The sequence below is a fragment of the Xenopus laevis genome, chromosome 6S (assembly GCF_017654675.1).
Source record: "Xenopus laevis strain J_2021 chromosome 6S, Xenopus_laevis_v10.1, whole genome shotgun sequence".
NCBI classification, from domain to species: domain Eukaryota; kingdom Metazoa; phylum Chordata; class Amphibia; order Anura; family Pipidae; genus Xenopus; species Xenopus laevis.
The window spans coordinates 2,493,881-2,521,793 of NC_054382.1; the positions used below are offsets into that span (position 1 = coordinate 2,493,881).

The 27,913-nt window shown below is 45.4% G+C and overlaps 2 protein-coding genes across 2 annotated transcripts; one reads left to right on the top strand and one right to left on the bottom strand.

Moving 5' to 3' along the window:
• Window positions 1-5,369: 5,369 nt before the first annotated feature.
• Window positions 5,370-27,251, bottom strand: LOC108695513 (gastrula zinc finger protein XlCGF58.1-like). The gene is made up of 4 exons (XM_041567274.1): window positions 27,073-27,251; window positions 24,698-24,779; window positions 23,296-23,406; window positions 5,370-7,996 (listed from the first exon to the last, which is right to left on the bottom strand). Exons 2-4 carry the CDS (start codon window positions 24,744-24,746, stop codon window positions 6,042-6,044), a joined length of 2,115 nt encoding a protein of 704 aa, XP_041423208.1. The 5' UTR covers window positions 24,747-24,779; window positions 27,073-27,251; the 3' UTR covers window positions 5,370-6,041.
• LOC121394985 lies at window positions 9,727-18,247 on the top strand. Its single transcript, XM_041567273.1, has 2 exons — window positions 9,727-11,015; window positions 16,296-18,247. The coding sequence occupies exons 1-2, from the start codon at window positions 9,848-9,850 to the stop codon at window positions 17,663-17,665; spliced, it is 2,538 nt and encodes an 845-aa protein (XP_041423207.1). The 5' UTR covers window positions 9,727-9,847; the 3' UTR covers window positions 17,666-18,247.
• Window positions 27,252-27,913: the final 662 nt, after the last annotated feature.

A 27,913-nucleotide genomic window follows, 5' to 3' on the forward strand; every position in this document is an offset into this window, starting at 1 on the left:
TATAACAGGGGACTGTATATAAGAGAGACTGGGCAAAGCCTGAGAAAGAGAAATAATCACCACCCATTCACTATAACCAATAAAAAACTGGACACACCAATAGGAAATCATTTCAATGGCCTCATCACTCCATAAAGGATTTAAGAATTATTCAGTGCAGCTTGTAGGGAGATCAATGTGGGACATTTGAATAAGGATCTAGAATTGTGGGTTGAGATGTCAAAACTAGGACTGTCTCATGAAAAGAGCGTCAGTTGGGAGGTATGTAACAGCGGCACTTTCAATGCAACGTGCAGAGAACATCAGGCAAATTGGAGTCAGGAAGGAGCCAAAGGTCAGGGCAGGTAACAAGAGTCAATACGAGAAACAAACAGAAGCTGAGCAGGAATTCAGCAGCAGAAGAGCCCAGGAATCAGGTTCAGGATACAAAGCTAAAGGCTCAGCGTCACTCTGCTATAGGCAATTATCACTTCACTTCAGGGAATTCAACACACGAACACTGCAAAAAACTAAATAAATGTAATGTACAAAACTGATTTATCTCCTGAATGCGTCAATACCAAATAAATATAGTTTTTTGGAAATTTCTGACTTGTATTGGTCAGACACTCCCAGCAGTACACTATCCAATCACTATCAAGGAAACCGCACTTTTATTCGGAGGGAACACATTCTGATGGATCCAAAATGAGTACATTTGCATTTACCCTTTACAGAACTAAGACTCGTTACAATTGTTTGGGTTTAAAGGCCACAGCCAGATTAATTAACAATAAGTTACCCATAACAACAATGTAAACTGAATTGATTAACAGTAATTTGTAGACAGAACTGGATAATAGCCTCCAAGGGAACTACTAAAGGGTTAATCTAAGTATGTGGCATGCGTGTGCCCCAAAAGTTAAAATACCCCCATCGTTTCTGCTATTTTAGCTGCTGCAAAATCAATATTTTTACTGCATTTTATGTGGCCACAAAAAGTAAGTTCATCCCAGAAAACCATATTTTTATTTGGAAATTCCGATGAATACAAAAGGGTAAAAATTTCTACTCCAACCTACCACATTTTAAAGCTGTGCTAAAGGCAGCCATTTTTATTGCATTCCTGCAATTTGTCACATGTATCTCTTACTGTTTCTAACATACAGTGATGTTGTAACATACAGTAACATACAGTAACATACAGTAACATACAGTGATGTTGTAACATACAGTAACATACAGTAACATACAGTAACATACAGTGATGTTGTAACATACAGTAACATACAGTAACATACAGTAACATACAGTGATGTTGTAACATACAGTAACATACAGTAACATACAGTAACATACAGTGATGTTGTAACATACAGTAACATACAGTAACATACAGTAACATACAGTGATGTTGTAACATACAGTAACATACAGTAACATACAGTAACATACAGTAAGATACAGTGATGTTGTAACATACAGTAACATACAGTGATGTTGTAACATACAGTAACATACAGTAACATACAGTAACATACAGTAACATACAGTGATGTTGTAACATACAGTAACATACAGTGATGTTGTAACATACAGTAACATACAGTAACATACAGTAACATACAGTGATGTTGTAACATACAGTAACATACAGTAACATACAGTGATGTTGGTCGTTTTTACCTTATATTATATAACATATTTGGTATGGGACCTGTTATCTAGAATGATCGGGACCTGAGGTTTTTCAAATAAGGGATCTTTCTGTAATTTGGATCTTCATACCTTAAGTCTACTAGAAAATCATGTAAATATTAAATAAACCCAATAGGCTGGTTTTGCTTCCAATAAGGATTAATTATATCTTAGTTGGGATCAAGTACAAGCGACTGTTTTATTATTACACAGAAAAAGGAAATCATTTTTTTTAAATTTGTATTATTTGTTTAAAATAAGGGGAAATGGCCTTCCTGTAATTGAGAGCTTTCTGGACAACCAGAGCCGGATTTCTTTGCTGGCCGCCCCTAGGCCGTGCGGTCCGACCAGGCGGCCGTGTGGTCCGACTAGGTGGCCGTGCGGCCACCTACACTTCCCCTTCCCAGCGCGCCGGCGAAAAAACGCCGGCGCAGCTGGTGTAATTGCACGCGTCCCCATAATGCGGCTGGGCGGCATGCCGCCCCTATTTTTTGCCGCCCTAGGCCTATGCGGCCTTGCCGCAAATCAGGGCCTGTGGAAAACGGGAAAAAGAGATGCCATACCTGTATAGAAAATCAAATGTATCACAGAAAGTTTCAAATAGGTTTTGCAAGTCTGTATCCACTCGTCAATTGATGTCGCCAAATGAGCGGATCTCTCCCTATTGAGGTGGGCGATATCGGGATGAACCGATTGCGGCCATAGGGCCAAACGATTGGATCATAATGCAGCCAATAGGGATGCTCGGATCACAGGAGCACATCAACTGACAGATGCGGCCACGATCCAACGGGATTTTTAATCCTGCCCAATTTTCGGCCAGATATCGATCAGGGAAGCCCCGCCGGAGAGCCACATACATGGGCCAATAATCTGCCGATTCGGTCTGTCTGCAGTTTTTTTAGGCCCGTGTATGGGGTCCTTTAGATAGCATTCACAAGTTATGTGTTGTAAGAATACTATGGGTCAGTGTCGGACTGGCCCACGGGGATACCAGGAAAACTCCCGGGGGGCCCAGGTGTCAGTGGTCCCTCTTGCTGCTAAACTTTTGGCCTATTTCATGGTTATTCCCTATTTCTATGAGAACAAAGAGGCTAAATAGATGGAGTAATTGATTATAGTATGTAAAGAAAAGAGACTAGGAGAATAGAGGTTGATTGAGAAGATGAAGAATAATAGTACTGAGAGTGGCCCCTGGTCTAAGGTTTTATGGTGGGTCCCTGGTGTCCCAGTCTGACACTGCTATGGGTTGAAGCTAAACCACCAAAAAAATATTCAGTGGGGACAGTGTTTACATGCTAACTGCTTGGTAGAGTTAAGGGAGGTTTTTAATTAAGGGTTTAGTTCTCCTTTAAGCTTAGTCAGCCTTTGTTTTGCCAGCCTCTGAATAGTTTATGTGACAGTTCTGCCTACAAAACCTCCTGCCCCTCCCCCAGCCTTAGATTATCTTTCTAGGAGACACACATGGGAGAAGTAGGTAGGTGCTGCTGTATCCAGATCTTACCTGTCGTCAGTAAGTGTCTCCATCACAAACAGCTCCCCCTACCCGATTCCCTCTCACTTGCACCTACCGGCTGTGTGTAGTTTGTAGCTGGTGAACAAACTGTCAGGTAGGAGACCGGCTGAGATGGGGGATTTCTATTTAGCCGACCCCACCATCCAGGCCCACCGGTCCCTTGGACCCCTCTGCAACCACAGGTTTTGCTTCCTCTATAGTTACACCAGTTGGCAGGAATGAAAATAATGTCTATGAACTTCATGGCTGTCAATTCTGCTTCTGCAACAACAACAAAAAGCAACTGACTGCCTATTATTATGTATCAGAGATGCCCCAAACAGTATGAAAACCCCCCATAAAGCCATGTAATTTTGGAAAGTAAACATTCCGACAAATCTAACATGAGCAAAGACATATTTCTTCCCCAAACTAGTAAACTGCGAAGTTTAGCTAAATGCAACAGTTTTAATAATATTTTGGAAAATCACAAATATCTCATTTTGTCACATTTATTTTCCACAATTTCTTTCATACAGAGACAAATCACCATAAAAATGAAAGCAGGGGGTCTACTGACTAGTTGGATGTATACAGGAATATTTTCAGCTGCCAATTCAGCTTCTGCAAACAAAGCCGCCCGCCTGCGTATTATGGGGCAGATTTATTAAGGGTCGGATTGAAAGTTCTAGTTCAAACCTTCACTTTTTTATGGTCAAAACTCTCAAATTCGAATTGTGAATTATCCAAACTTGATTTTGAGTTTTAATTCGAATTTCGAGATTTGTCATAATCATAACCTTTAAGATCTCGAATTTGACTATTTGCCACCTAAAACCTGCCAAGTTCATGTCTAAGTCAATGGGAGAGGTCCAGGGACCAATTTGGTCATGTTAGTAGCTTTCTTGACATTCAAGTTTTTTTCGGAGAAATATTTAAATAAATGTTGCCCTTTTACATCTCTTGCCTTGAGCCACTTTTTCGTGATGGTCTGTGTGCTGCCTCAGAGATCACCTGACCAGAAATACTACAATTCTAACTGTAACAGGAAGAGATCACCTGACCAGAAATACTGCAGCTCTAACTGTAACAGGAAGCGATCACCTGACCAGAAATACAATTCTAACTGTAACAGGAAGAGATCACCTGACCAGAAATACTGCAGCTCTAACTGTAACAGGAAGAGATCACCTGACCAGAAATACTGCAGCTCTAACTGTAACAGGAAGAGATCACCTGACCAGAAATACTGCAGCTCTAACTGTAACAGGAAAATGTGAGTAAACAAAAGGCAGAACTCTGTTAATTTGCTCATGTGACCTAACATGTATGGTTTGTTTGGTATGTTTGTGTGCACCATGAATCATACAATCCCAAGGGGCGTCCCTTAATTTTTAAAATGGCAATTTTCTATTTATGATTACCCAATGGCACGTACTACTAAAAAAGTAAATTATTATGAAAATGGTTTATTTACATGAAGCAGGGTTTTACATATGAGCTGTTTTACTCAATATCTTTTTATAGAGACCTACATTGTATCGGGGGTATTGTTTTCTTTTAATGTTGAACTTGATGGACAGGGAGGGCAGCAGTTGTACTTACAAATGACCATCTTCATGTACCAATTATGATTTGTCTTTCTCTTTCACAATTCAGCGTTTAGATGGGATACTCTGAGTTCCAGCCCTGATTCTACATACTGTTAAAAGTTCATATGCCTCTCCTGCCCCTTCAGTATCCACGACTCTCCCCTATAATTATTGTGTATGGTTGAATGGGGTAACATCAACATAAACTTTTGGGGGAGGGGATTTTGGGTGGAATTGATGTTCTGAGCATCAGTTTGGCTGACCCTCTGGGTTATCTCAGCCTGTAAAGTCACTGTGCACAGCTTAGGGGTACAAAGTTGCTTCTGCACTTGCATCCAGGCCATTAAAGTATAAGTAAACCTTAAAAATATGTTAATATGAAAATGATGAGGGGGCTATTCTAAGCACTTTTGTAACGTACATTCATTATTTATTTATTTTTAATTCCATGATATTAAGGGATACATGTACTGTTAATTTGAATGAATTGTGTTACAACAGCGCCACCTGCTGGTCAGTTTCCCACCAGTCTGACCAGCAAGTAGTCAAGGAAGTTGTCAGGAGAAAGAAAGAGGCTGATGTTCTTCTGCTTAGGAAAAAATTTAGAAACCTTTCTCACATCTTTCCTAAGCAGAAGAACATCAGCCTCTTTCTTTCTCCTGACAACTTCCTTGGAAAAAAACCCCAGCAAAACATTTTATCAGTCTCTGAGATTATCCTTTAACTTTTCTCATGGTCCCTATTTTTCCTTATGTGCAATAGTTAGCACTGCTGCCTTGCATCACTGGGGTCCTTGGTTCAACTCCAGCCAGGGCACGATGTGCAAGGAGTGTGAATGTTGCCCCTATGCATACAGATTCCCTAGGATAAACCGAATTCCTCCCACACCCCAAAAATACATAAGCAGGTTAATTGGCAAATATTGTGAATATGATAGTAACATCAGATTGTAAGCTCCACTGGGGCATGGACTTATTGAGAGGATATGTTATCTCTGTTAAGTCTGAAATATATACATAAAATTAAAAAAAACTGAATTCTGAAATATTTTGCCACAATCTGTGCCGGCTCAAGGTTTCTCTCCTGCGTGGGAATATGAATGTGTCTTTAGGTTCATACAAACAAAAGGCTTCTCACTGGTGTGGATGCTCGAGGCTTTGATTGTTCAGGAATTGGCTCTCACATTTGTACATCCAAAAGATTAAATCCCAGTATGAGTCATCTGGTGACATTTCAAATGGTCTCTTTGACTGAAGCACTTGCCACATTCTTTACACTCAAATGGTTTTCCCAGTATGAATCTTTTGGTGCCTATTGAGCCTTGAACGAGATGTAAAGCTTTTCTCACACTCTGTACACTCAAATGGTTTCTCCCCAGTATGGATAGATTGGTGATATTTCAGTTCACTCTTTTGTCTAAAGTTTTTCCCGCACTCTGTACAGGCATATGGCTTTTTCCCAGTGTGAATGTCACAGTGTCGATTTAGATTTCCATAAGTGGCGAAACTTATCCCACATTCGGGACAGGTGTAAGGTTTCTCTCCTATATGTCTCTGCTGATGAACCTTAAGATTTCCCATCAGTAAGAAGGATTTACCACACTCATTACACTGATAGGGCTTCAGACCGGTGTGAGTCTGTTTGTGGGACTGGAGCCAACTCTCTGATAGAAAAGTTTTATTGCACTCTGTGCAGGCAAAGGGTTTCTCTCCTGTGTGAATCCGCACATGAGTATTTAGGCTCCTCTTCTGCCTGTAGCTTTTCCCACACTCCATGCAGACATGAGGTTTCTCACCAGTGTGAATCAGTTGGTGGTGGCGGAGGCTGTGTTTGTGAGTGAATTGTTTCCCACACTCTGTACAGACAAATGCTTTAATCCCAGTGTGAGTCTTCATATGAGACTTGAGTTCGCCATGATTTCGGAAACATTTCCCACACTCTGTGCATTTATATGGTTTCTCTCCTGTATGAAGACGTTGATGCGATCTAAGGTTCGCTATCCTGGAAAAACTTGCATTACACTCTTTGCACACAAATGGTTTCTCCCCAGTGTGTAAGAGGTGGTGCCTTTGCAGTTGGACCTTTGTTGCAAAACATTTCCCACACTCTGTGCAGGAAAAAGGCTTATTCCCAGTATGAAGATGACAATGTCGATCAAAATTTCCCTTCAATGCAAATTGTTTCCCACATTCAATGCAGGTGTACGGCTTCAATCCAGTGTGAGTCAGCAGGTGTTTTGTAAGAAACTCCTTTAGTCTGAAGTGTTTCCCACATTCTGAACAGGCAAATGATTTGGCTCCTGTGTGAATCAGGAAGTGCTCGTGTAGATGTTGTTTTGCTCTAAATCTTTTGCCACACTCTGTGCAGATAAAAGGTTTATTTCTAGAATGAATACGCTTATGTATGTTAAAACTCCCCTTGCAGGAAAATCCTTTACCACATTTGGTACAAACATAAGGTTTCTCTCCGGTGTGCGAGCGTTCATGAATGCGCAAACGTGATTTTTCTTGGAATGATTTGCCGCACTCAGTGCAGGTCAATGGTTTCTCTTTAGCAGCCGTCCCTTGGTGCCTGTGAAAGTTGCCCTTACCTGATGACATTTTATCGCCCCCAGTGCTGTGGGTGAAGGGTCCCTTTCCCGTATGAGCCCGGCGGTGCTGTCGGAGGATGGTTCTGTGTGAGAAACATTTGGCACAATCGGCGCAAGAGAACGGTCTCTCTATGTGAATTCGCCGATGGATGAGGAGGTTCCCATTGCTGCCGAATCGTCTCTTGCACTTAATACAGACAAAGGGCTTTATAATGCCCAGCGCTTTATGGAACATGGTTTGCTTTGTGCTGTGGGCAAATGTATTTCTTGGCTTTATGTTTTTCCCTGAAATATTATTTATCCTTTTCTGACTTTCATGAAGCTTTTCCTCAGCCCTGGGCTGTTTTGCTAATTTGTGGGTTACAATCAGCTCCCCCCCTGTTACTGTACAAAGTTGGAGCGTTTGTTTCTGTTGCGCTTTTGGGGCAGAAGTCGTCTCATTGGCGTGAGGTTTCTGGTGATTGTGGGCGGATCTGGAAACAAAGTCATGGCATGTAGAGGACTTCCTGTTTGTGTCACTTCCTGTCTGGTTCCTCACACCAAGCCCTTCTCTCCTCTCCCTGTTCATCTTTGTGATTCCTGATCCATATGGAACCAGTCTGTATCCAGCAGCGCTGAGTCTCCTCCTCTCCTCTTTGTTCTCTGTCACAATAAAAACACAAAAATGTCCCGTTATTATTACTTCTCTAAAAGAATAGTTTTGTTTTCTTGTTGTCACCATAGTCCTGACATAACGTATCAGGGTTGCCACCTTTTCTGGAAAAAAATACCGGCCTTCCTATATATTTATCTTTATTCCCTATTAATAACATTGGTATAACTGACCTTTCTATATATTTATCTTTATTCCCTATTAATAACATTGGGATCACTGACCTTCCTATATATTTATCTTTATTCCCTATTAATAACATTGGGATCACTGACCTTCCTATATATTTATCTTTATTCCCTATTAATAACATTGGGATCACTGACCTTCCTATATATTTATCTTTATTCCCTATTAATAACATTGGGATCACTGACCTTCCTATATATTTATCTTTATTCCCTATTAATAACATTGGGATCACTGACCTTCCTATATATTTATCTTTATTCCCTATAAATAACATTGGGATCACTGACCTTCCTATATATTTATCTTTATTCCCTATTAATAACATTGGGATCACTGACCTTCCTATATATTTATCTTTATTCCCTATTAATAACATTGGGATCACTGACCTTCCTATATATTTATCTTTATTCCCTATTAATAACATTGGGATCACTGACCTTCCTATATATTTATCTTTATTCCCTATTAATAACATTGGGATCACTGACCTTCCTATATATTTATCTTTATTCCCTATTAATAACATTGGGATCACTGACCTTCCTATATATTTATCTTTATTCCCTATTAATAACATTGGGATCACTGACCTTCCTATATATTTATCTTTATTCCCTATAAATAACATTGGGATCACTGACCTTCCTATATATTTATCTTTATTCCCTATAAATAACATTGGGATCACTGACCTTCCTATATATTTATCTTTATTCCCTATTAATAACATTGGGATCACTGACCTTCCTATATATTTATCTTTATTCCCTATTAATAACATTGGGATCACTGACCTTCCTATATATTTATCTTTATTCCCTATTAATAACATTGGGATCACTGACCTTCCTATATATTTATCTTATCCTTATTGGATCACTGACCTTCCTATATATTTATCTTTTCCCTATTAATAACATTGGGATCACTGACCTTCCTATATATTTATCTTTATTCCCTATTAATAACACTGGGATCACTGGCCTTCCTATATATTTATATTTTTTTCACTATTAAAAACATTGGGATCAATCCTCATTTTTACCGGCCAGGCCAGGAGGCAACCCTACGTGTCACCATAACGCATTTATGAACTTACAGTCAAACGGCAATGGCGCTTCCCAATAGAAATCAATATTCACACCAGTGTGTTTGTGTTTAGTTTGCAATAGAGTCTAAGGTACTTTTTCATTATACCCTTGTTCATATTTCTTGAAGTAGAAGACAAATCTAAAACTTGAACCAACTCCATCTAACAGAGCATTCTGTCCCAGTGGCTGCACAGATCCTATCTGATCCCCATTGTAAGCAGCAGTCCTGTCCTGCTTTATGGCAGCTGAGATTCTAGCTATCTGTATAACAGAACATTCTGTCCCAGTGGCTGCACAGATCCTATCTGATCCCCATTGTAAGCAGCAGTCCTGTCCTGCTTTATGGCAGCTGAGATTCTAGCTATCTGTATAACAGAGCATTCTGTCCCAGTGGCTGCACAGATCCTATCTGATCCCCATTGTAAGCAGCAGTCCTGCCCTGCTTTATGGCAGCTGAGATTCTAGCTATCTGTATAACAGAACATTCTGTCCCAGTGGCTGCACAGATCCTATCTGATCCACATTGCAAGCAGTCGTGTGTCAGAGAGCTCTGCAATGTCCGGAACAAGCCCAGGCCCTGCTAGGGCTGGTCGGGCTACCAGACAAAGCGAGGCCCAGGCTTTGGGGCCTAGCCTTCCGGCTGAACATACAAGGCCAAAGCTACGCTCCTCTTCTTTGGGAACCCCGAGATCAAGGAGGAGAAACAGCAGTGAAAGTGATGAGGAGATGGAGAAAAGTCTGGCTGAGATAAGAAAGCAAAAACAAAGGAATGTACAAGTGGCTCGGGCCCAGGAAGTTGGAAGCCGGCGTGGGGCTCCCACTGAGAAACCCCCCCAGGAAGAATCCAAGCTGAATCCTGCATTACCCCCAGGGAAACAAGGTAAGAAGAAAGAGCAAAAGCCTGAATGTGACCCTGTGTGTGCAGAGAATAAACAGCAGCAGCTGCAGGTTACAGCAGTGAATGAGTTAAGTAAATGCACTGACACTGAAAGTAAAACCCTGCAAAAGAAAGAAACATCTGACAAACCTGCTGATAAAATGCACAAGTTTATTGCACCCCAAACACACAGTGATCCCCCCCTGTCAGACCCTGTGATGCACATGGAGTTGGAGTCTGTGGCCCCTGGGGAGGGAGGTGTCTGTGTTGTGGAGCTGGGAGAGTCTGGGAAGCCAAGTGAACTGACAGTTGCAGCAGACCTGCAGTCTCAGCATGGGGAATCCAAGATGGCGCCGGCAAACACTGCACAAGGAGTTGGGGGCGTCGGCAATGACATCACAAAGGCTCCTGTCAGTCAAACTGAGCCTCTCACCTGTGCAGGTGCAGCCAATGTTACAGCTCAATCACCAGGGGGAGAGAATGTGCAGGAGGAACAGCTTGTGAGGAAGAAGGGGGAGGAGCCAACATTTAAAGCAACAGTGGCAAAGCCAAGCAAAGGAGCCATTCCATGCAAAGGCAAGATTAAAGGCAAAGACGAGCCAATCACTGCAGAGGAGGTTGCAGAAGCCTTAAAGGAGCTGCAAACATTACAAAATGAAAAGAAAAAACTGCAGATATCCATAAAGTGTCTGAATAACCTCGTATCCTTTTCTGATGGGAAGGAAACTGAGCTTCACAGGAGAAAGAAAGACAGTTTGTTTGATGAAATGAGCAGCATTGACCAGCGAATAAACCAACTGTATGGGAAAGTCGGGCCGTGGAAAGAAATCTATCAGAACAAGCAAAGTGTCAGGGAGCCGGGAGCTCCCTCCAGGGAGGTTGTCAGGATCAAGGAGGAAGCCCTCTTGAGGGAACAAGGTCGCGGTGTCCAAAGGGTTAAACGAAGAATAGTCAGGATCAGGCAAGAGTTCACAGGCAGGCAGAATACAACAAGGTCCAAAGTCCAGGCAAAGGGGTCAGGAAACAGATCAGGAACAAGATTTGGCAATAAGGTACACAGGAAACCCAGGATACACTTTAGGGAAGGTAATCCTATACTTGGGCGCCATTCTGGCGTCTAAACAGGCTTTTTATTTGAATTTGGCGCCTTAGTGACGTCATTGACGTCCTTGCGCCGACGTCGGCGCACTGACGTCATCGCGCCGGCGCCGCTTACCCACGTGGCGGCCATGGGCGCCGCCATCTTGGGAGCGACGCCGGCAGGAGAGGACGCGCCGCCCGGAGCTCTTGGACCTGCTCCGGGCGGCGCTCGTGACAGTACCCCCCCCCTCACGGGGGGCCTCCGGACCACCAGGATTTGGCTTCTGGGGAAATTTGGAGTGGAACTCCCTCACCAGACGAGGAGCGTGAACATCACGGTGACCTTCCCAGGAGCATTCTTCAGGGCCAAAGCCCCTCCACTGAATGAGGTACTGAAGAGACCCTCTGGAGATCCTGGAGTCTAGGATTCTCTCCACCTCGTACTCGAGTTGACCCTCCACAGAGATGGCAGGAGGAGGAGATTGACCGCCAGAGAACCGGTTGGTGATGGCGGGTTTCACCAGAGACACGTGGAACACGTTGGGGATTCTCATCTCTGGTGGCAGTTGGAGTCTGACAGCCACAGGGTTGATTATCTCCAAGATGGGAAATGGACCCAAGAATTTTGGACCCAACTTGGGAGATGGTATCTTCAACCGGATATTCCTGGAAGAGAGCCAGACATTATCACCCACCTTGTAGGGAGGAGAGGATCTTCGACGACGATCCGCGAAAGTCTTATGAACAAGAGCGCTCTTCTCTAGGTTCAACTTGGTAGCAGCCCAAATAGCAGACATATGGGCTGCGGAGTCGTCAGCAGCCGGGACATCAGATAGCACAAAGTCTTGGGGAAAAGCTTGAGGATGCAGACCATACACCGACATGAACGGAGACCTCCCTGTAGAGGAATGACAAGCATTATTATGAGCGAATTCCGCCCATGGGAGGAGATCAGACCAGTCATCCTGGCAGAGGGATACGTGGTTCCTCAGGAACTGTTCCAGGGCTTGGTTGACACGTTCAGCTGCCCCATTCGTCTGCGGATGGTATGCAGATGAAAACTGAAGAACAATTCCCAGGTCTTTGCATAGGGAACGCCAGAATTTGGCAGTAAACTGGGTGCCTCTATCGGAGACGATCTCCACCGGGAAACCATGCAGGCGGAAGATGTACTGGATAAATAGCTGGGACAACTCCACCGCAGAGGGCAACTTCTTCAGAGGGATGAAATGGGCCATTTTGGAGAAGCGGTCAATAACAACCCAGATCACAGTATTCCCACCGGAGGGAGGAAGTTCGACAATAAAGTCCATAGAGAGGTGCGTCCATGGACGAGAGGGTATCGGCAAAGGCTGTAACAACCCACTGGGGCGGGAATGGCTAGGCTTAGAAGTGGCGCAGACATTACAAGCAGCCACAAAGTCCTTTACATCCTTGCGGATATCAGGCCACCAGACTAGGCGCCTCAAAAGTTCAAGGGTCTTGGCCGGACCAGGATGTCCAGCTTGCCTGGAGCAGTGGGTTTGTTGCAGGATGGCCAGGCGAAGTTCTGGAGGGACGAAGGCCATGCCAATCGGAGTATCTTGAGGAGCCGAGGACTGCCCAGCCAGAATCTGGTCGGCAAATTGGGGATACAGAGAGGCAATGATCTTGACTTGTGGAATGATTGGTTCCTGTCTCTCAGGGTCACGGTCCACTGGAGTGAAGCTACGAGACAAGGCGTCGGCCTTCAGATTTTTGGAACCTGGGCGATAAGTCAAAACAAAGTTAAATCGGGAAAAGAAAAGGGCCCACCTGGCTTGTCTGGGATTTAGCCTCTTGAGGGACTGTATGAACTCCAGATTTTTGTGATCAGTGAAAATCTGGACAGGAATTTCAGAACCCTCCAGGAGGTGACGCCATTCTTCAAGGGCAAGCTTGACTGCCAGGAGTTCTCGATTTCCGACATCATAGTTCTGCTCTGCGGATGAGAACTTCTTGGAGAAAAACGCACAGGGGTGCAATTTTCCATCAGAGGAGTGTCTCTGAGACAGGATAGCTCCGGCTCCGACTTCAGAAGCATCAACTTCGATGCAGAAGGGTAGTGCAGGATTGGGATGTCGAAGAACAGGAGCAGACGTGAAGGCCTCTTTCAAGGACTGAAAGGCTTCTATGGCAGATGGAGGCCACAGGCTGGGTTTACCCCCTTTTCGGATGAGGGCCAGGATAGGTGCAATGCGGGAAGAGAACCCCCGGATGAACTGTCGATAATAATTAGCAAATCCGATGAATCTCTGGATTGCTTTGGTACTCAGTGGGAGAGGCCACTCCTGGATGGCCGACACTTTCACGGGGTCCATCTCAAATCCCTCTGGAGAGATAATGTATCCTAGGAAGGGGATCTTGGATACCTCGAAAACACACTTCTCCAACTTGGCGAAGAGAGAGTTCTTCCTCAGACGAGAGAGTACCTCCTTCACCTGGGAGCGATGACTTTCAAGGTCCTTGGAAAAGATCAGGATGTCGTCCAAGTATACGACTACGAACCTTCCTAGGAGATCTCGGAACACATCATTCACAAACTCCTGGAAGACGGCAGGGGCATTGCATAGGCCGAAGGGCATAACGAGATATTCATAGTGCCCATCCCGAGTGTTGAATGCCGTCTTCCATTCGTCACCCTCCCGGATGCGAATGAGGTTGTAGGCCCCCCGGAGATCCAACTTGGAGAAAATCTTTGCCCCTTTCAGCTGGTCAAAGAGCTCGGCAATCAGGGGCAGAGGGTATCTGTTTTTCACGGTGATCTTATTCAGACCCCGATAGTCTATACAAGGCCGAAGGCCTCCGTCCTTCTTCTCCACGAAGAAGAACCCAGCCCCTGCAGGAGAGGTAGAAGGGCGGATAAACCCCCGCTGGAGATTTTCTTGGATGTACTCCTTCATAGCGGTAGTCTCTGCAGGAGAGAGAGGGTAGGTGCGCCCTCTGGGGGGCATAGCTCCAGGCAGGAGTTCAACCGGACAGTCGTAGGAGCGATGTGGGGGAAGGAACTCTGCAGACTTTTTACAAAATACATCGGAAAATCCCTTGTAAGTGGAGGGCAAAGTCTTTAATTCCGCAGAGGAGACATTCACCTTCTCGAGGGGTTTTGGCGGAAGGCAATGTTGCAGGCAAAATGAACTCCAACGAGAGATCTGCCCAGTGGACCAGTCTATGGTGGGGTTATGCAGACGTAACCATGGAAGACCCAATATCACTGGAGTAGAAGGACAGGGGATGATGAAGAATGAAAGTTTTTCTTGATGCAGCGCCCCAACTTGTACAGATAGTTCCGCCGTGAACTTTGTGACGAATTCAAACTCCAGGGGTTTGTCATCTATGGCAGTAATTCGCAGGGGAGAAGACAATGGAAGCAGAGGAATCTTCATACGTTCGGCAAAAAAGGCATCCATGAAATTGCCATCCGCTCCGGAGTCGAGGAAGGCCCTTTCGAAGATAGACTTACTTGCCAGGTGAATCTGCAAAGGAAGAAGAAGCCTGCGTGAATTTTCTTGATACTTCTCCAGAGAACCTCGAGTGATGCCCCCTACATGAGAAACCTGAGACATACCTCGGGGTACAAAACTCTTGGCTTTGGCAGGACAGGCGTTGGCAAAATGGGAATGCCCACCACAGTATAAACAGAGACCTGCCATACGTCTTCGGAGTCTTTCCTGCTCGGAGAGGCGAGTCTTTCCTACTTGCATGGGTTCCTCCAAGGGAGACGTCGACACATGGGTCACAGGAACAGCGGGTGTTTGCAGAATCGGCCTTTGAAAGCGAGGGGCCAACATGGGAGAAAATCGTCTACTGCGCTCTCTCTCCACCTGGTGCTCTCTGAGACGAGTGTCCACCTTAATGGATAGAGCGATCAACCCTTCCAGGGTGTCAGGAGTCTCTCTGGAGACGAGATCATCTTTGATGCGGATGGATAGGCCTTGGTAGTATACGGCCTTGTAAGCGTCATCACACCAGGAAGTCTCCGCCATCAGTGTTCGGAAGTCTATAGCATACTCATTGACACTGCGGCTTCCTTGCCGGAGCTGCAAGAGACGGGCAGGGGCGTTCGTAACCCGACCTGGAGCATCAAAAACTATACGAAAAGCCTGGAGAAAGTCTTTAACATCAAAAGTCAGCGGGGAATTCTTCTCCCAAAGAGACGTGGCCCACTCTAGTGGCTTGCCTTCCAATCGAGACATCACATACCCCACCTTGGAACGCTCGCTAGGAAACTGTGTGGGTTGGAACTCAAATTGAATTTGGCATTGCGTGGCAAATCCCCTGCAGGCTTGTGGGTCCCCACTGAAACGAGGGGGAGGTGGAATGCGAGGCTCACCTGTCGGGTAGCTTGTGTTCGTGGGGGCTGCCGCCATGGGGGGATCCCCAGTAGGTGGAGCAGTGGAGGACGCAGAAGGCACTTGAGCCAGCAGGACATCGAGTGCTTGCCCAATGCGAACCTGCTGGTTTTCGTAGTCCTCCATGCGGGATGCCAGTCCGCGGAGCGCTCGTCCGACATGAGGTGTGGCTTCCTCAGAAGGATCCATGGCCCAAGTATAATGTCAGGGAGCCGGGAGCTCCCTCCAGGGAGGTTGTCAGGATCAAGGAGGAAGCCCTCTTGAGGGAACAAGGTCGCGGTGTCCAAAGGGTTAAACGAAGAATAGTCAGGATCAGGCAAGAGTTCACAGGCAGGCAGAATACAACAAGGTCCAAAGTCCAGGCAAAGGGGTCAGGAAACAGATCAGGAACAAGATTTGGCAATAAGGTACACAGGAAACCCAGGATACACTTTAGGGAAGGTAATCCTATACTTGGGCGCCATTCTGGCGTCTAAACAGGCTTTTTATTTGAATTTGGCGCCTTAGTGACGTCATTGACGTCCTTGCGCCGACGTCGGCGCACTGACGTCATCGCGCCGGCGCCGCTTACCCACGTGGCGGCCATGGGCGCCGCCATCTTGGGAGCGACGCCGGCAGGAGAGGACGCGCCGCCCGGAGCTCTTGGACCTGCTCCGGGCGGCGCTCGTGACACAAAGGTTTGAGTCAATGCGTTCTGGTTATAAAGCAGCGTATCCACATCCTGCTACTGGGCGGCGCCAGACCCGATCCAGTACCTCCAACAGTCCAGCCACTTCTGAAAGTGAACCAGAGTTTGCAAAACCATTGCCTCCCCGGCGGCAGCAGCAACAACGAGGTGACAGAGTCAATTGGCAGAACATGACTTTTGATGAGAAGGAGATTCAGGAGCAAGAAAAGAAGAAAAAAGAACAGAAAAGCTTCAAGGTGAATCTGCCACAAACCAGCACAAGACCTAAGCTACGGTATGAGGATTCATCTCAAGCCGCCTATGAAATCTCATCTGATCAGGACTTTCCAGAGTTGCCTAAAGCAGCAGTGAGACCAACAGAAGATCCAAGTGTCCGGCGCCGGAACCAAACAGAGGGCAAGAAGGTCTCCCATAAAGCAGCTGAGAGTGGCCCAGAATCTGAAGACAAAATGGAAGTGGCGGCTCAAGAATCTCTTTTGTGTGTTCAGAATGAAGTGGCTGAGAGTGTGGCTGAGAGTGTGGCTGAGAGTGTGGCACCTGTCACAGATGGGAATGAGTGTGAGCAGATGGAAGTGAGAGAGAGTCAAGCTGAAGAGGCAGAAGTGAGAGAGAGTGCGGCTGAGCAAACAGAAGTGAGAGAGAGTGCGGTTGTGCAGCCTGAACAAGAGAATGCAGTGGAAGAGTCTGTGACTCAGGAGGCAGGGGTAGAGGTGGAGCAAGTTGGTCATATAGAGAGTCAGTCAGATCAGGTACAGCAGAGAGTGGAGGTAGAATCTATTCAGGTAGGAGGGGTGGATGAAACTGCAAACAGTTTTTGGGGAAAGCGAAGGCTCTTTGCAACCCCAGACATGTCCCATGATAACCAACCCTTTAAGAGGAAACATTGGGTAAAAATTAAATGGGATGGAGAGAAAGAACAAGTTCCATCTAGAAGGTTTCTTGTAAGAACAGTCATACTGGATAGTATGGGTTTCAGGCCTGGGGATTTATCAGCTGTTATAGCACAAACTGAAACCGATTTTGATGTCACTTTTAAGCTTCAGGAAGCACTTGAAAATTTTTGGCGAATCTATAATATGCAAAAAAGGGCAGGTAACCAAAATTGGGAACAATTTGTGGTAATCCCTATGACAAAGCCTGAGACAAAAAACATCACAATTGTAACAAAGAATGACGCCATTCCTCAGGAAGACATTCTCATATGGTTGCGCAGGCAATGTACAGTCCTTACACCTCTAGTTAAGGTTTTTGATGAGGATGGGGTTTGGGCAGGAGTCTGGAAAACCCAGGTTAAGTTGAACATCTCAGGTAACGTTCCACAGCACCTGCCCAATTCCTTTTTCATTGGGAAAGAATGAGGTACCTGTTTTTATGCTGGGCAGCCCCGTAGGTGCTATAAATGTGGAGCAAGTAACCATTTGGCCAGGTCATGTGCAGTCCTGAGGTGCGCCCTATGTAATGCAATTGGTCATGTTGCAGATGCATGTGTAAATGTCAGGTGCAATCTCTGTAATCGAATGGGACACGTGCATAGGAGTTGCCCTGAGGCCTACCATAATATAGTCACCCTTTTCCCAGAGATTGACAAGGAGATGAGGAAGGATTTTGTAACACCAGAAAGAGAGACCAGTGAGGAAAGTGAAACAGAAGTGAGGGACTCACAGAGTAGTACTGTTCCAAAGAAACCTGTGGAGAAAACAGTGAGAACAAACAGAAAGGAGAACCCAAAACCAGACAGAAAGGAGAACCCAAAACCAGTCAGAGAGATAAGTGGGAAAGCAGTAAGAACAAGCAGAAAGGAGAACCCAAAACCAGACAGAAAGGAGAACCCAAAACCAGACAGAAAGGAGAACCCAAAACCAGTCAGAGAGATAAGGGGGAAAGCAGTGAGGAGCAATACCAACAAGGAAGGTAAAAAGGATGAGAATGGCTGGCAGACAGTCAACACAAAAAATAAAACCAAAATGCAGGCTGACTTGTTAGACCCAGGGGAAGGTTCTGCCTACATCATTCTTAATTACCACCAAAAACAAATTTGTGGTTTTGGAGAAGGAGTCTGAGACCTGGGGAGACAGAACTGAAAGAGAGGAGCAGGAGGAACTAGAGAAAATAGAGAGAGAAGAAGAGAGCGAACTAGAACAGGAAAATACAGAAGAAATGGAAATCCAACTCCCTTTAAAAAAAAGAGGAAGGGAAGGGAGTGACCAGACTGTCAGGAAGAAAGGTGTAGGTGCAAAATATTCCAGTGATCAGGACGGAGAGAGTGTTTGTCTTGAGGATGGAATGAGATCTCGCTGTGGTCCTCAAGTCAAGCGATATGGGGAGGAGGCTGTAGGTTTGGGTAAGAAAAAACATCCTCACAAGCATTCATGATGGGGCAGCCTACAATAAGATTCTTGACCTCTAATGTTTGCAGTGTGAGATTGCCTCGTACAAGATTCATGGCATTCGAAAGTTTAGCAAACTCAGATGCTGAGGTTTTTTTCCTTCAGGAAACCCGACTCACTACCCAGGCAGATCTTAGAAAGGCAAAAGCTGATTGGCAAACATGGGCCTTCCTTCTGGTCTATAGCAGAGGAACCATGTGGGGGAGTAGCAATACTGTTTCGGGGTGGCCTCAATATTACAGTACACCGTTTGCTTGAGATCCAGGTGGGCCGTTGTTTGCTACTGGATGTCACGATAAGTGGAAGTCGTTTCCGTCTTATAAACATCTATGGGCCGCAGTCTATGGCAGCCAGGAGGGCCCTGCTAGTTGAAGTGAGACCTTTTCTGCACACTTCCCTTCCAGTCATCCTGGCTGGTGATTTCAACCAGGTCCTTGGACCAGGAGATCGTTCTGGTAAAATGAGAAAATCAGAAAGTTATTATTTAAACATGCTTATTCAGCAGGCTGGTCTGGTTGATGTTGCAACCTGGGGTGGCCGGAAGGCGTCACATACCTATAGATGTGCAGAAAGAAGCAGCCGTCTAGATATGGCTTTTGTCAGGGCTGGTGAGGAGTTCACTAATGTGAAGGAAGTTGGGGTCGAGTACTCTGATCACTTGACACTCTCTTTCACAGTGGGATCCTCATCTATTCCAGTGAAGGGTAAGGGTCTGTGGCGGCTGAGTGTGGATTCCCTGGAGGGTGAGTCAGTTCAACAGTCTTTTGAGGCTCTTCTTTGCCACCAGCTCGATAGAGTCGATTTTTACAACTCTGTGTCATCATGGTGGGAGGATGCCAAATTCTCATTCCGGACCTTCTTCCGTAAGCTATCTGTACGTAGGGAGGGAAATAGGTATAAGAAGTACCTGACTCTTTTAAAGAAGTTGGAGTCCTCTATTTCGGATGGGGTGGAGGGGTCAAAAATTGCCCAGCTGAAGGCCCAGATCAGAGAATGTCAGTACAGCCGGTACAAATCTCTTGTGCAGGAAAGGGATTATGGGAGTTTTCACTCACCGGACCCCTTTTTAAACTGCAAAGAGAATGTTGGGCGAAAACTTGTCACCAGTCTGATCAATCCCAAGGGTGAGTTACAAACATCAAGGGAGGGCATCCTTGGGATAGTGAAAGACTTCTACGGTTCTCTGTTCCGGGCTAAGGCTTTGGATAAGGGAGGACTTCATCCTTCCTGGAGGCAACCCCAGGGCCTGATGTAACTAATTTGGACTTTGAGCCTTTGACAGCTGAGATCACGGAGGATGAAGTCAAAGCTGCCATCGATTGCCTCGCCAAAAAGAAGGCTCCAGGACCAGACGGCCTTACAGCCGAATTTTATAAGAAGTTTAAAGATCAGCTGGCTCCGGTTCTCGTAGAGGTTTTTAGAGACTGCCTGGAAGGGGGTATCTTACCCCCCTCTATGAGAGAATCTTCCTTGATCCTGCTGTCAAAAGGTAAGGATCCAAAGCATGTTGAGAATTGGAGGCCAATTGCCCTTCTCAACACTGATAGGAAGCTTCTCGCACGGATACTTTTTACTAGATTGAGTTCATTTTCAGGCACTTTATTATCTCCTGTCCAGTTCTGCACGGTGAAAGGGCGGAGCATCTTTGGGGCGATCCTTACTATTAGGGAAGCCTTGGAGCAATGCAAAGTCCAAAATACTGGGTGTTACTTTCTAACTCTGGACCAGGCTAAGGCCTTTGATCGAGTGGATCATGAGTATCTGTGGGCCGTTTTGGCAAAGTATGGCATCCCGGGAACATTCATTAGATGGCTCTCAGCTTTGTACAAAGGGGCAGTAAGCTTTCCACTTATCAATGGGTGGCGCGGTGAAAACTTTGAGGTTGGGGCCGGGGTAAGACAGGGGTGTCCCTTAAGCCCTCTGCTGTATGTTTTTGCGATCGATCCTTTTCTAAGGCATTTGCAGGTGAGTGGAATTAAGGGTCTCTCTGTTCCCCGTAGCCAGCCCCTCAGGTCGGTAGCCTATGCGGATGATGTCACGGTAGCAGTCTCTTGTCCGGAAGATGCGAGAGTGCTGTCCGAGAAAATCAGAAGTTACTCAGAGGCCTCCGGGTCTCTGGTCAACATGGATAAGTCTCAAGCTTTTTGGTCATTAGACGAGGAGCCGGCTTTTCCACTCCAGGAATTTTCAACAGCCCAAACTCAGATTAGAATTTTGGGAATCAAATTTGGGAAGGGAGATGATGGTAGGCAAAACTGGGAAGAAAAGTTGGATGCCGGAAATGCAAAGGTACAGCGATGGAAGGGATGGAAGCTGTCCTACAGAGAAAGGGTGAAGCTCGTGAAGACTTACCTGGTCCCTATCTTTTTGTTTGTTTCCTACGTGTATCCGCTGCCAGAAGCTCTCTATGCTCGGATCCAAAGCCTGTTCTTCCAGTTAATCTGGGGGAACAGGCTGAATCCTGTAAAAAGGGGCATTACTTACCTGCAGAGGAAAGAGGGAGGGTTGGGCATGTTATGTCCAGTGGCTTTCTTTGGATCCATTTTCTTGAAGTTTAACTTTGGGAGCCTGGGCCAAAGAACTGATTCCCTGTGGGAATGTTGCATCAAGAATTGGGCATTGCCTCTGGTAGGAGATTGGCTGCTTGGCGATAGTGTGAAGCAGGTCCGAGTACGCGGGAATTGTCTCCCACTGCATATTCGACTCGGGCTAAAACTTTTGAGAAAGTGGGACATTAGAATTGGGGAACTGAGTTCTGTTACAAGGAGACAAATTTATCAGAGGATCCTATTGAGCTACTTTGTTGTCCCCATGGCCTTGAAGGACTGTGTGGGGGATGTCCTTTCTCAGAGCCTGCGGTGGCTCAATGACAGAAGGGTGCCCCCTAAGTATTTTGATCTGAAACTGGCTGGCTCTTCAGGGAAGACTTTTTGTCCGAGGCAATGTGAGCTTTTTGAACATCACAGAGAGGGAGTGCCCATGGGGCTGTTCCACTAATGAGACCCTAGAACATTTTCTTGTGGATTGTCCTGTGACAAAAGTTTTAAAACATCGGCTGGCAGAGACTCTCAACGTGCCCCACATCAAACACTTGTCCTATGCTGATACGGCCTATGGTGTTCTGTCTGTCCCACCTCCCCTGGATAGAGGGACAGTGTATCTAATAATATCGGTGATGAGGTACCACCTATGGCAGTTCCGCTGCAGAAGGTCCATTAGCCATGAGAATGTTGTTATAGACCAAATAGTGAAGTCTGTGGTGGCTGATTTGGGTTTCCTGAGGGAAAGAGAGGTTAAGCAAAGCTGTCTGAATGCATCCAAATGGAGAGGTGTGAAACTGTGACTTATACTGATGTATTTATGATACTAATGCCTGTGATGTCTGACATGTTTCTCTTTCAAACAGACAATGTGATAACACCAGCTCATGTTTTTCAGTGGAAAAGTTCTGCAAGCTCTTTGGCTCAGCAATATATATGTCCTGAGTTGGGGGGGTGTATGTGGGAAGGGTGGTGTGATGGCCCACTAATAGAAAGACAAACTTTGGACTTTGTGGCTGGGTTTGTGGTGGTGAAGGTGGTGGTTGGGGAGGGAGGAAAACCTTTTTCATGGACAAAGGGAAAGACTTTGCCAGGTTTGTTTTGGGAATTATGGACAGAGGAAGGACTCCAAGAGGGTTTGGTGGTGGGAGATACTGCTGAGCCAAGCCAAAGATTCATGGACTATATTTTGCTTATTTGGTGGTAAATAGTTTAAAATCAGTTTTAATTTAGCTGAGCTGATGATTATTGTAAATTGATAAGTTTTTACAAAATAAAAAAATTCCTATCTGATCCTCATTGTAAGCAGCAGTCCTGTCCTGCTTTATGGCAGCTGAGATTCTAGCTATCTGTATAACAGAACATTCTGTCCCAGTGGCTGCACAGATCCTATCTGATCCCCATTGTAAGCAGCAGTCCTGTCCTGCTTTATGGCAGCTGAGATTCTAGCTATCTGTATAACAGAACATTCTGTCCCAGTGGCTGCACAGATCCTATCTGATCCCCATTGTAAGCAGCAGTCCTGTCCTGCTTTATGGCAGCTGAGATTCTAGCTATCTGTATAACAGAGCATTCTGTCCCAGTGGCTGCACAGATCCTATCTGATCCCCATTTGTAAGCAGCAGTCCTGTCCTGCTTTATGGCAGCTGAGATTCTAGCTATCTGTATAACAGAACATTCTGTCCCAGTGGCTGCACAGATCCTATCTGATCCCCATTGTAAGCAGCAGTCCTGTCCTGCTTTATGGCAGCTGAGATTCTAGCTATCTGTATAACAGAACATTCTGTCCCAGTGGCTGCACAGATCCTATCTGATCCCCATTGTAAGCAGCAGTCCTGTCCTGCTTTATGGCAGCTGAGATTCTATCTGTATAACAGAGCATTCTGTCCCAGTGGCTGCACAGATCCTATCTGATCCCCATTGTAAGCAGCAGTCCTGTCCTGCTTTATGGCAGCTGAGATTCTAGCTATCTGTATAACAGAACATTCTGTCATATTGGCACGTATCACTGTACAATTTTCAACTCCACACAAAATGAATAGTAACTGAAAGCACATTTACCCACATGAAGCCCAATCATTTTTCGTTGTACTTTCCCATTAAAATCTTCAGATATTGTCTTATAATTCCCAGAATGGAACTGTATCCTCTCCAACCGAACCACCGGAAAACCTGAAAAAACAAGAAAAATATATTCCCATATGAAAATGTATGATATATTGGTTATTAGGTTATCTGATATCTACTCTGAAGAATAAATACAGTTTGTACTTACACATAAAAAAATATGTAAATTATAAAAACAATGCCAGGCCTGAGATCCAGTTGGCATAAAGTGCACAGTGGTGATGTTTTTGAGTTTTCATTGTGGCGGGGCCAACTGACCCATTTCAGTTTATCCAAAAGTGTGGGGTAGTCAGTATGAGCAGCAGGGCCGCTAATCCGGGGGGCACAGGGGGTACAGCTGTACTGGGGCTTGGCCTGAAGGGGGACCCGGCTGTGTTGCAATTTTTGAATTAGCCGAGCCCCCCTTAACAGCGTCGAAGTTCATGCCCCACTGAAATGCCGAAGACCCGAAGTTGAAGTCCTGAAGCCGCGAAAAGACCCAAAGCTACGAAAGGAGCCGAAAGAAACCGAAAAAGCTGAAGAAGAACCTTAGGTAAGTTCCACTGAACACCAATGTTTTTTATTTTTTATTTTATTGAACCCTTGGCCACCAATGTTTTTTTTTTAAATAGTCTATGGGGCCCTTGACCACCAAAACTTTTATGGGGGGGTGGCCTGGCACAATTTTTTTTTATATATGGGGGGCCTGGTCACCACTGAATTTTTTTTAACTTGTAGGGGGGCCCTGACCACCAATGCTTTTTTTTAAAAATGTTTATGTGGGACCCTGGCTGCCAATTTTTTTTATTTTTTTAAATTATAAGGGGGGCCCTGACCACCAATGGCTTTTTATAACTTGTTAGTGAGGGGGTTTACCCTTTTTTAGCGCTGGTGTCTATGTGGACTTTTTACTGTGGTGTGGGGCTTGGGGGCGGGATCTGGAGGTGGTGATTTCTGATGACGGCAATGATGAGCAGTTCTATGCTCCACAAAGGAAGGAAAGTGTGGGGTTAGTAACCCCCAGCTGACACCCTACAGAGAATGTTTTTTTTTCAATACATATCAGTTAATAGTGCTGCTCCAGCAGAATTCTGCACTGAAATCTATTTTTTACAAGTCACATGACTGGGGCAGCTGGGAAACTGACAATATGACTAGCCCCATGTCAGATTTCAAAATTCAATATAAAAAAATCTGTTTGCTCTTTTGAGAAATGGATTTCAGTGCAGAATTCTGCTGGAGCAGCACTATTAACTGATGTGTTTTGAAAAAAACATGTGCCCCCATGACAGTATCCCTTTAACCATTTCATTAACACTGAGTTAGAGTTGGTCGGAGATATCACCCAAGTACTTACTGAGCAGCCGGGGATCCAGGGAGTCACTACCGAGTCGACATTTTTCCATATTGGCAGCAGAACAGACGCCCACAGTTTTTCTCTGGGATAAGAAACAAAAACATGTACAACAAAAAATATTTCAGAAAAATTGTGGAAATATCGAACTTCTAAACAGAACAAACGGGAGTCAGCTAATTCTTATTTGTTCTCCAATTAAATGAAAGGGACCCCCAGTCTCAAGCTTTCTCTCGTCAGCTCCAGCAGCTTCACTGTAGGGTTGATATATGGGGGGGCAGGATAAATACCTTTACTGAATGGCATGTTATGTGCAGTGATAATATATATAATATATGATGATAATAATAGAAATATGTGCAGGGTCTAAATATCCCTCACAGGGGAACCCAAACTAAAGCCACCTCCAGTCACCTTCACAAGATACTCTGTAGGCTTCATATATGGGAGAGGCAGGATAAAGGCAGCACCAATGGGTGCAACTATAACAGAAGTGCAATGAGCAGCTTTGGGTGGATATACCTTTAAAGGAGAAGCAAATCCAAAAGTTAAAAAAAACCCTTCCCACCTACCCTACATAGACCCACCTCCCCCCAGCCTAAGTATTACACCGGGCAAATGCCACGAAGTCTCTTGGTGCAGATTCTGTCCAGTGGAGTTCACGGGCGCCATCTTCTTCTCTTTGGTAACCTTCGGAATGAGACCGGCGCATGTGGCAATGAAAATTGCCGGTCTCATTCTGAAGATTATCGAAGCGGCTGAAGATGGCGCCGGTGAACTCCAATGCCTGAATCTGCACCGAGGGGTAATTAAAGTGTTAGGGGCATTTGCCCGGGGCAGAAGCTAGACTGGAGGGAGGGGGTCTATGTAGGGTAGGGTTTTTTAACTTTTGGGTTTGCTTCTCCTTTAATGAATGGAATGTCTCGCACAAGGACTGTGGTCATTTTTGCACAATCCCAACTGGTAATGGCTCCTTCAGTGGTTACTCATCTATTGCCTCGTGTCCAGGACATTACGTTATGAGATCACATGGGATCATATCTCTCAGCTGTGTGCAGTGAAATGACATGTGCTAATCCTAATTCCCAGGGTTATACTCAATGGTGTAACTAGATCTTATTCAAATTCTTTTAGTGCTGTAAACCATTGACCCCTATACCCATTCTTTCAAGACTTACTGAAATTGCTCATTATTTAGGGCCCTCTACTCTACTGGCCCCCCAGCAACTGTCGTTACACCTGCCCATACTGTGCAAAAGAGAAGGGGTCTCACCAACTCCCAGGATCCTGAGCTGCAGAACAAAGGGAAAACTCCTGGCAACTTTAATCCACACTGAAAGGTTTCCTTCAATCCTGATCCACACGGTGTTATGGACTCAAACAGTCCTACTGATATCTATTCCCGCCCTAATTAGATTATAGGTGTACACCAGAAGAACCACACTGACACGAGACGTTCAGTATAGAAAAAGATTCTCTTGTTATTGTGGTTACGTGAAACAGGATGAGGCACAGCCGTGTGCAAAACACACGTCACAGTCATGAGGCACTTGGTTATCAGTTTCATTCTTGTATACAGACTTCCTCAGGGTCGTATACAGACGTCAGACCATGTGCAGCAGAGACAACTGAGAAGCAGAGACAACTGAGAAGCAGAGACTACTGAGAAGCAGAGACAACTGAGAAGCAGAGACAACTGAGAAGCAGAGACAACTGAGAAGCAGAGACAACTGAGAAGCAGAGACAACTGAGAAGCAGAGACAACTGAGAAGCAGAGACAACTGAGAAGCAGAGAAAACTGAGAAGCAGAGACAACTGAGAAGCAGAGACAACTGAGAAGCAGAGACTACTGAGAAGCAGAGACAACTGAGAAGCAGAGACAACTGAGAAGCAGAGACTACTGAGAAGCAGAGACTACTGAGAAGCAGAGACAACTGAGAAGCAGAGACAACTGAGAAGCAGAGACAACTGAGAAGCAGACACAACTGAGAAGCAGAGACAACTGAGAAGCAGAGACAACTGAGAAGCAGAGACTACTGAGAAGCAGAGACAACTGAGAAGCAGAGACAAGTGAGACGTTGGCTATCGAGGAGGCTCTTTACTTAGTTACATCTCAAGCTGTATCATATATGTTGAGCTATAGCTGAGCGAGGAAATAATGTGTAAACAGTAAAATAGACATTTTAGAAATATGAAAATAGCTGTAGATCCCCCACCACTGGCTAAATTATTGTTGAAAATTAACCGGGTCCTTAAATGTTGTATCTGGGCAAAGTCCATTCTTTTCTCAATAGTTGTTCAAATATTCGCTATCCTGAAATGGAATTGTGAATTCCCAGTAGTTGCTCAACAATAATGTTTAGCCGCACACCACTTACTTGCTTGCTGGGTGCATCCGTATCCCTGGCAGCCTCCAAGCCAAATATTATACAGATATGTGAAGTGGGAAGGAGCACACCAAAAATGTCCAGGCAATGCCTTAATTCATATGCAGATTTATTGAGTGCACAAGCTTTCGGGGTCAGAACCCCTTCCTCAGGTGCAATGCATAGAAAATCTTAAGGAGGGAGGGTGGGAGAAAAAGCTCAGGTTTGTAATGCTCCTACTTCAAGTTCCATTGCTACCCCTGGTCCCTCCCCCACATTACCCCAAGGCTGTTGTTTTCAATACACAAAGCCCCAGACTGTCCTTCCCAGCAGCCTATTGTTTCCCAATCAACAAACTTGCAAACTTGATTTCACTGGCTGCTCCTCTGATTGTTTCCAATCACCAAACTCTATACTGGTTCCATTTGGCAGATTCCAACACACGGCCCTTATGTGTCTTTCCTTGTAGTCACTGCACTCAGCCTCTCATAGAAAGTCAGTGTATATAGATCAGGGCTCCCCAACCATTTTTTACCCATGAGCCACATTCAAATGTAAAAGGAGTTGGGGAGCAACACAAGCATGCAGGCCCGGATTTGCGGCAAGGCCGCATAGCCCCGGGCCTAGGGCGGCAAAAAAATAGGGGCGGCATGCCGCCCAGCCGCACTATGGGGACGCGTGCGTCCCCATTCAATTACAGCAGCTGCGCCGGCGAAAAAACGCCGGCGCGCTGGAAAGGAGAGGTGAGGTGGGCGCTAGGACCGCGCGGCCGCCTGGTCGGACCGCGCGGCCTAGGGGCGCCGCCCATTGAAATCCGGCGCTGCAAGCATGAAACAAGTTCCTGGGGTGCCAA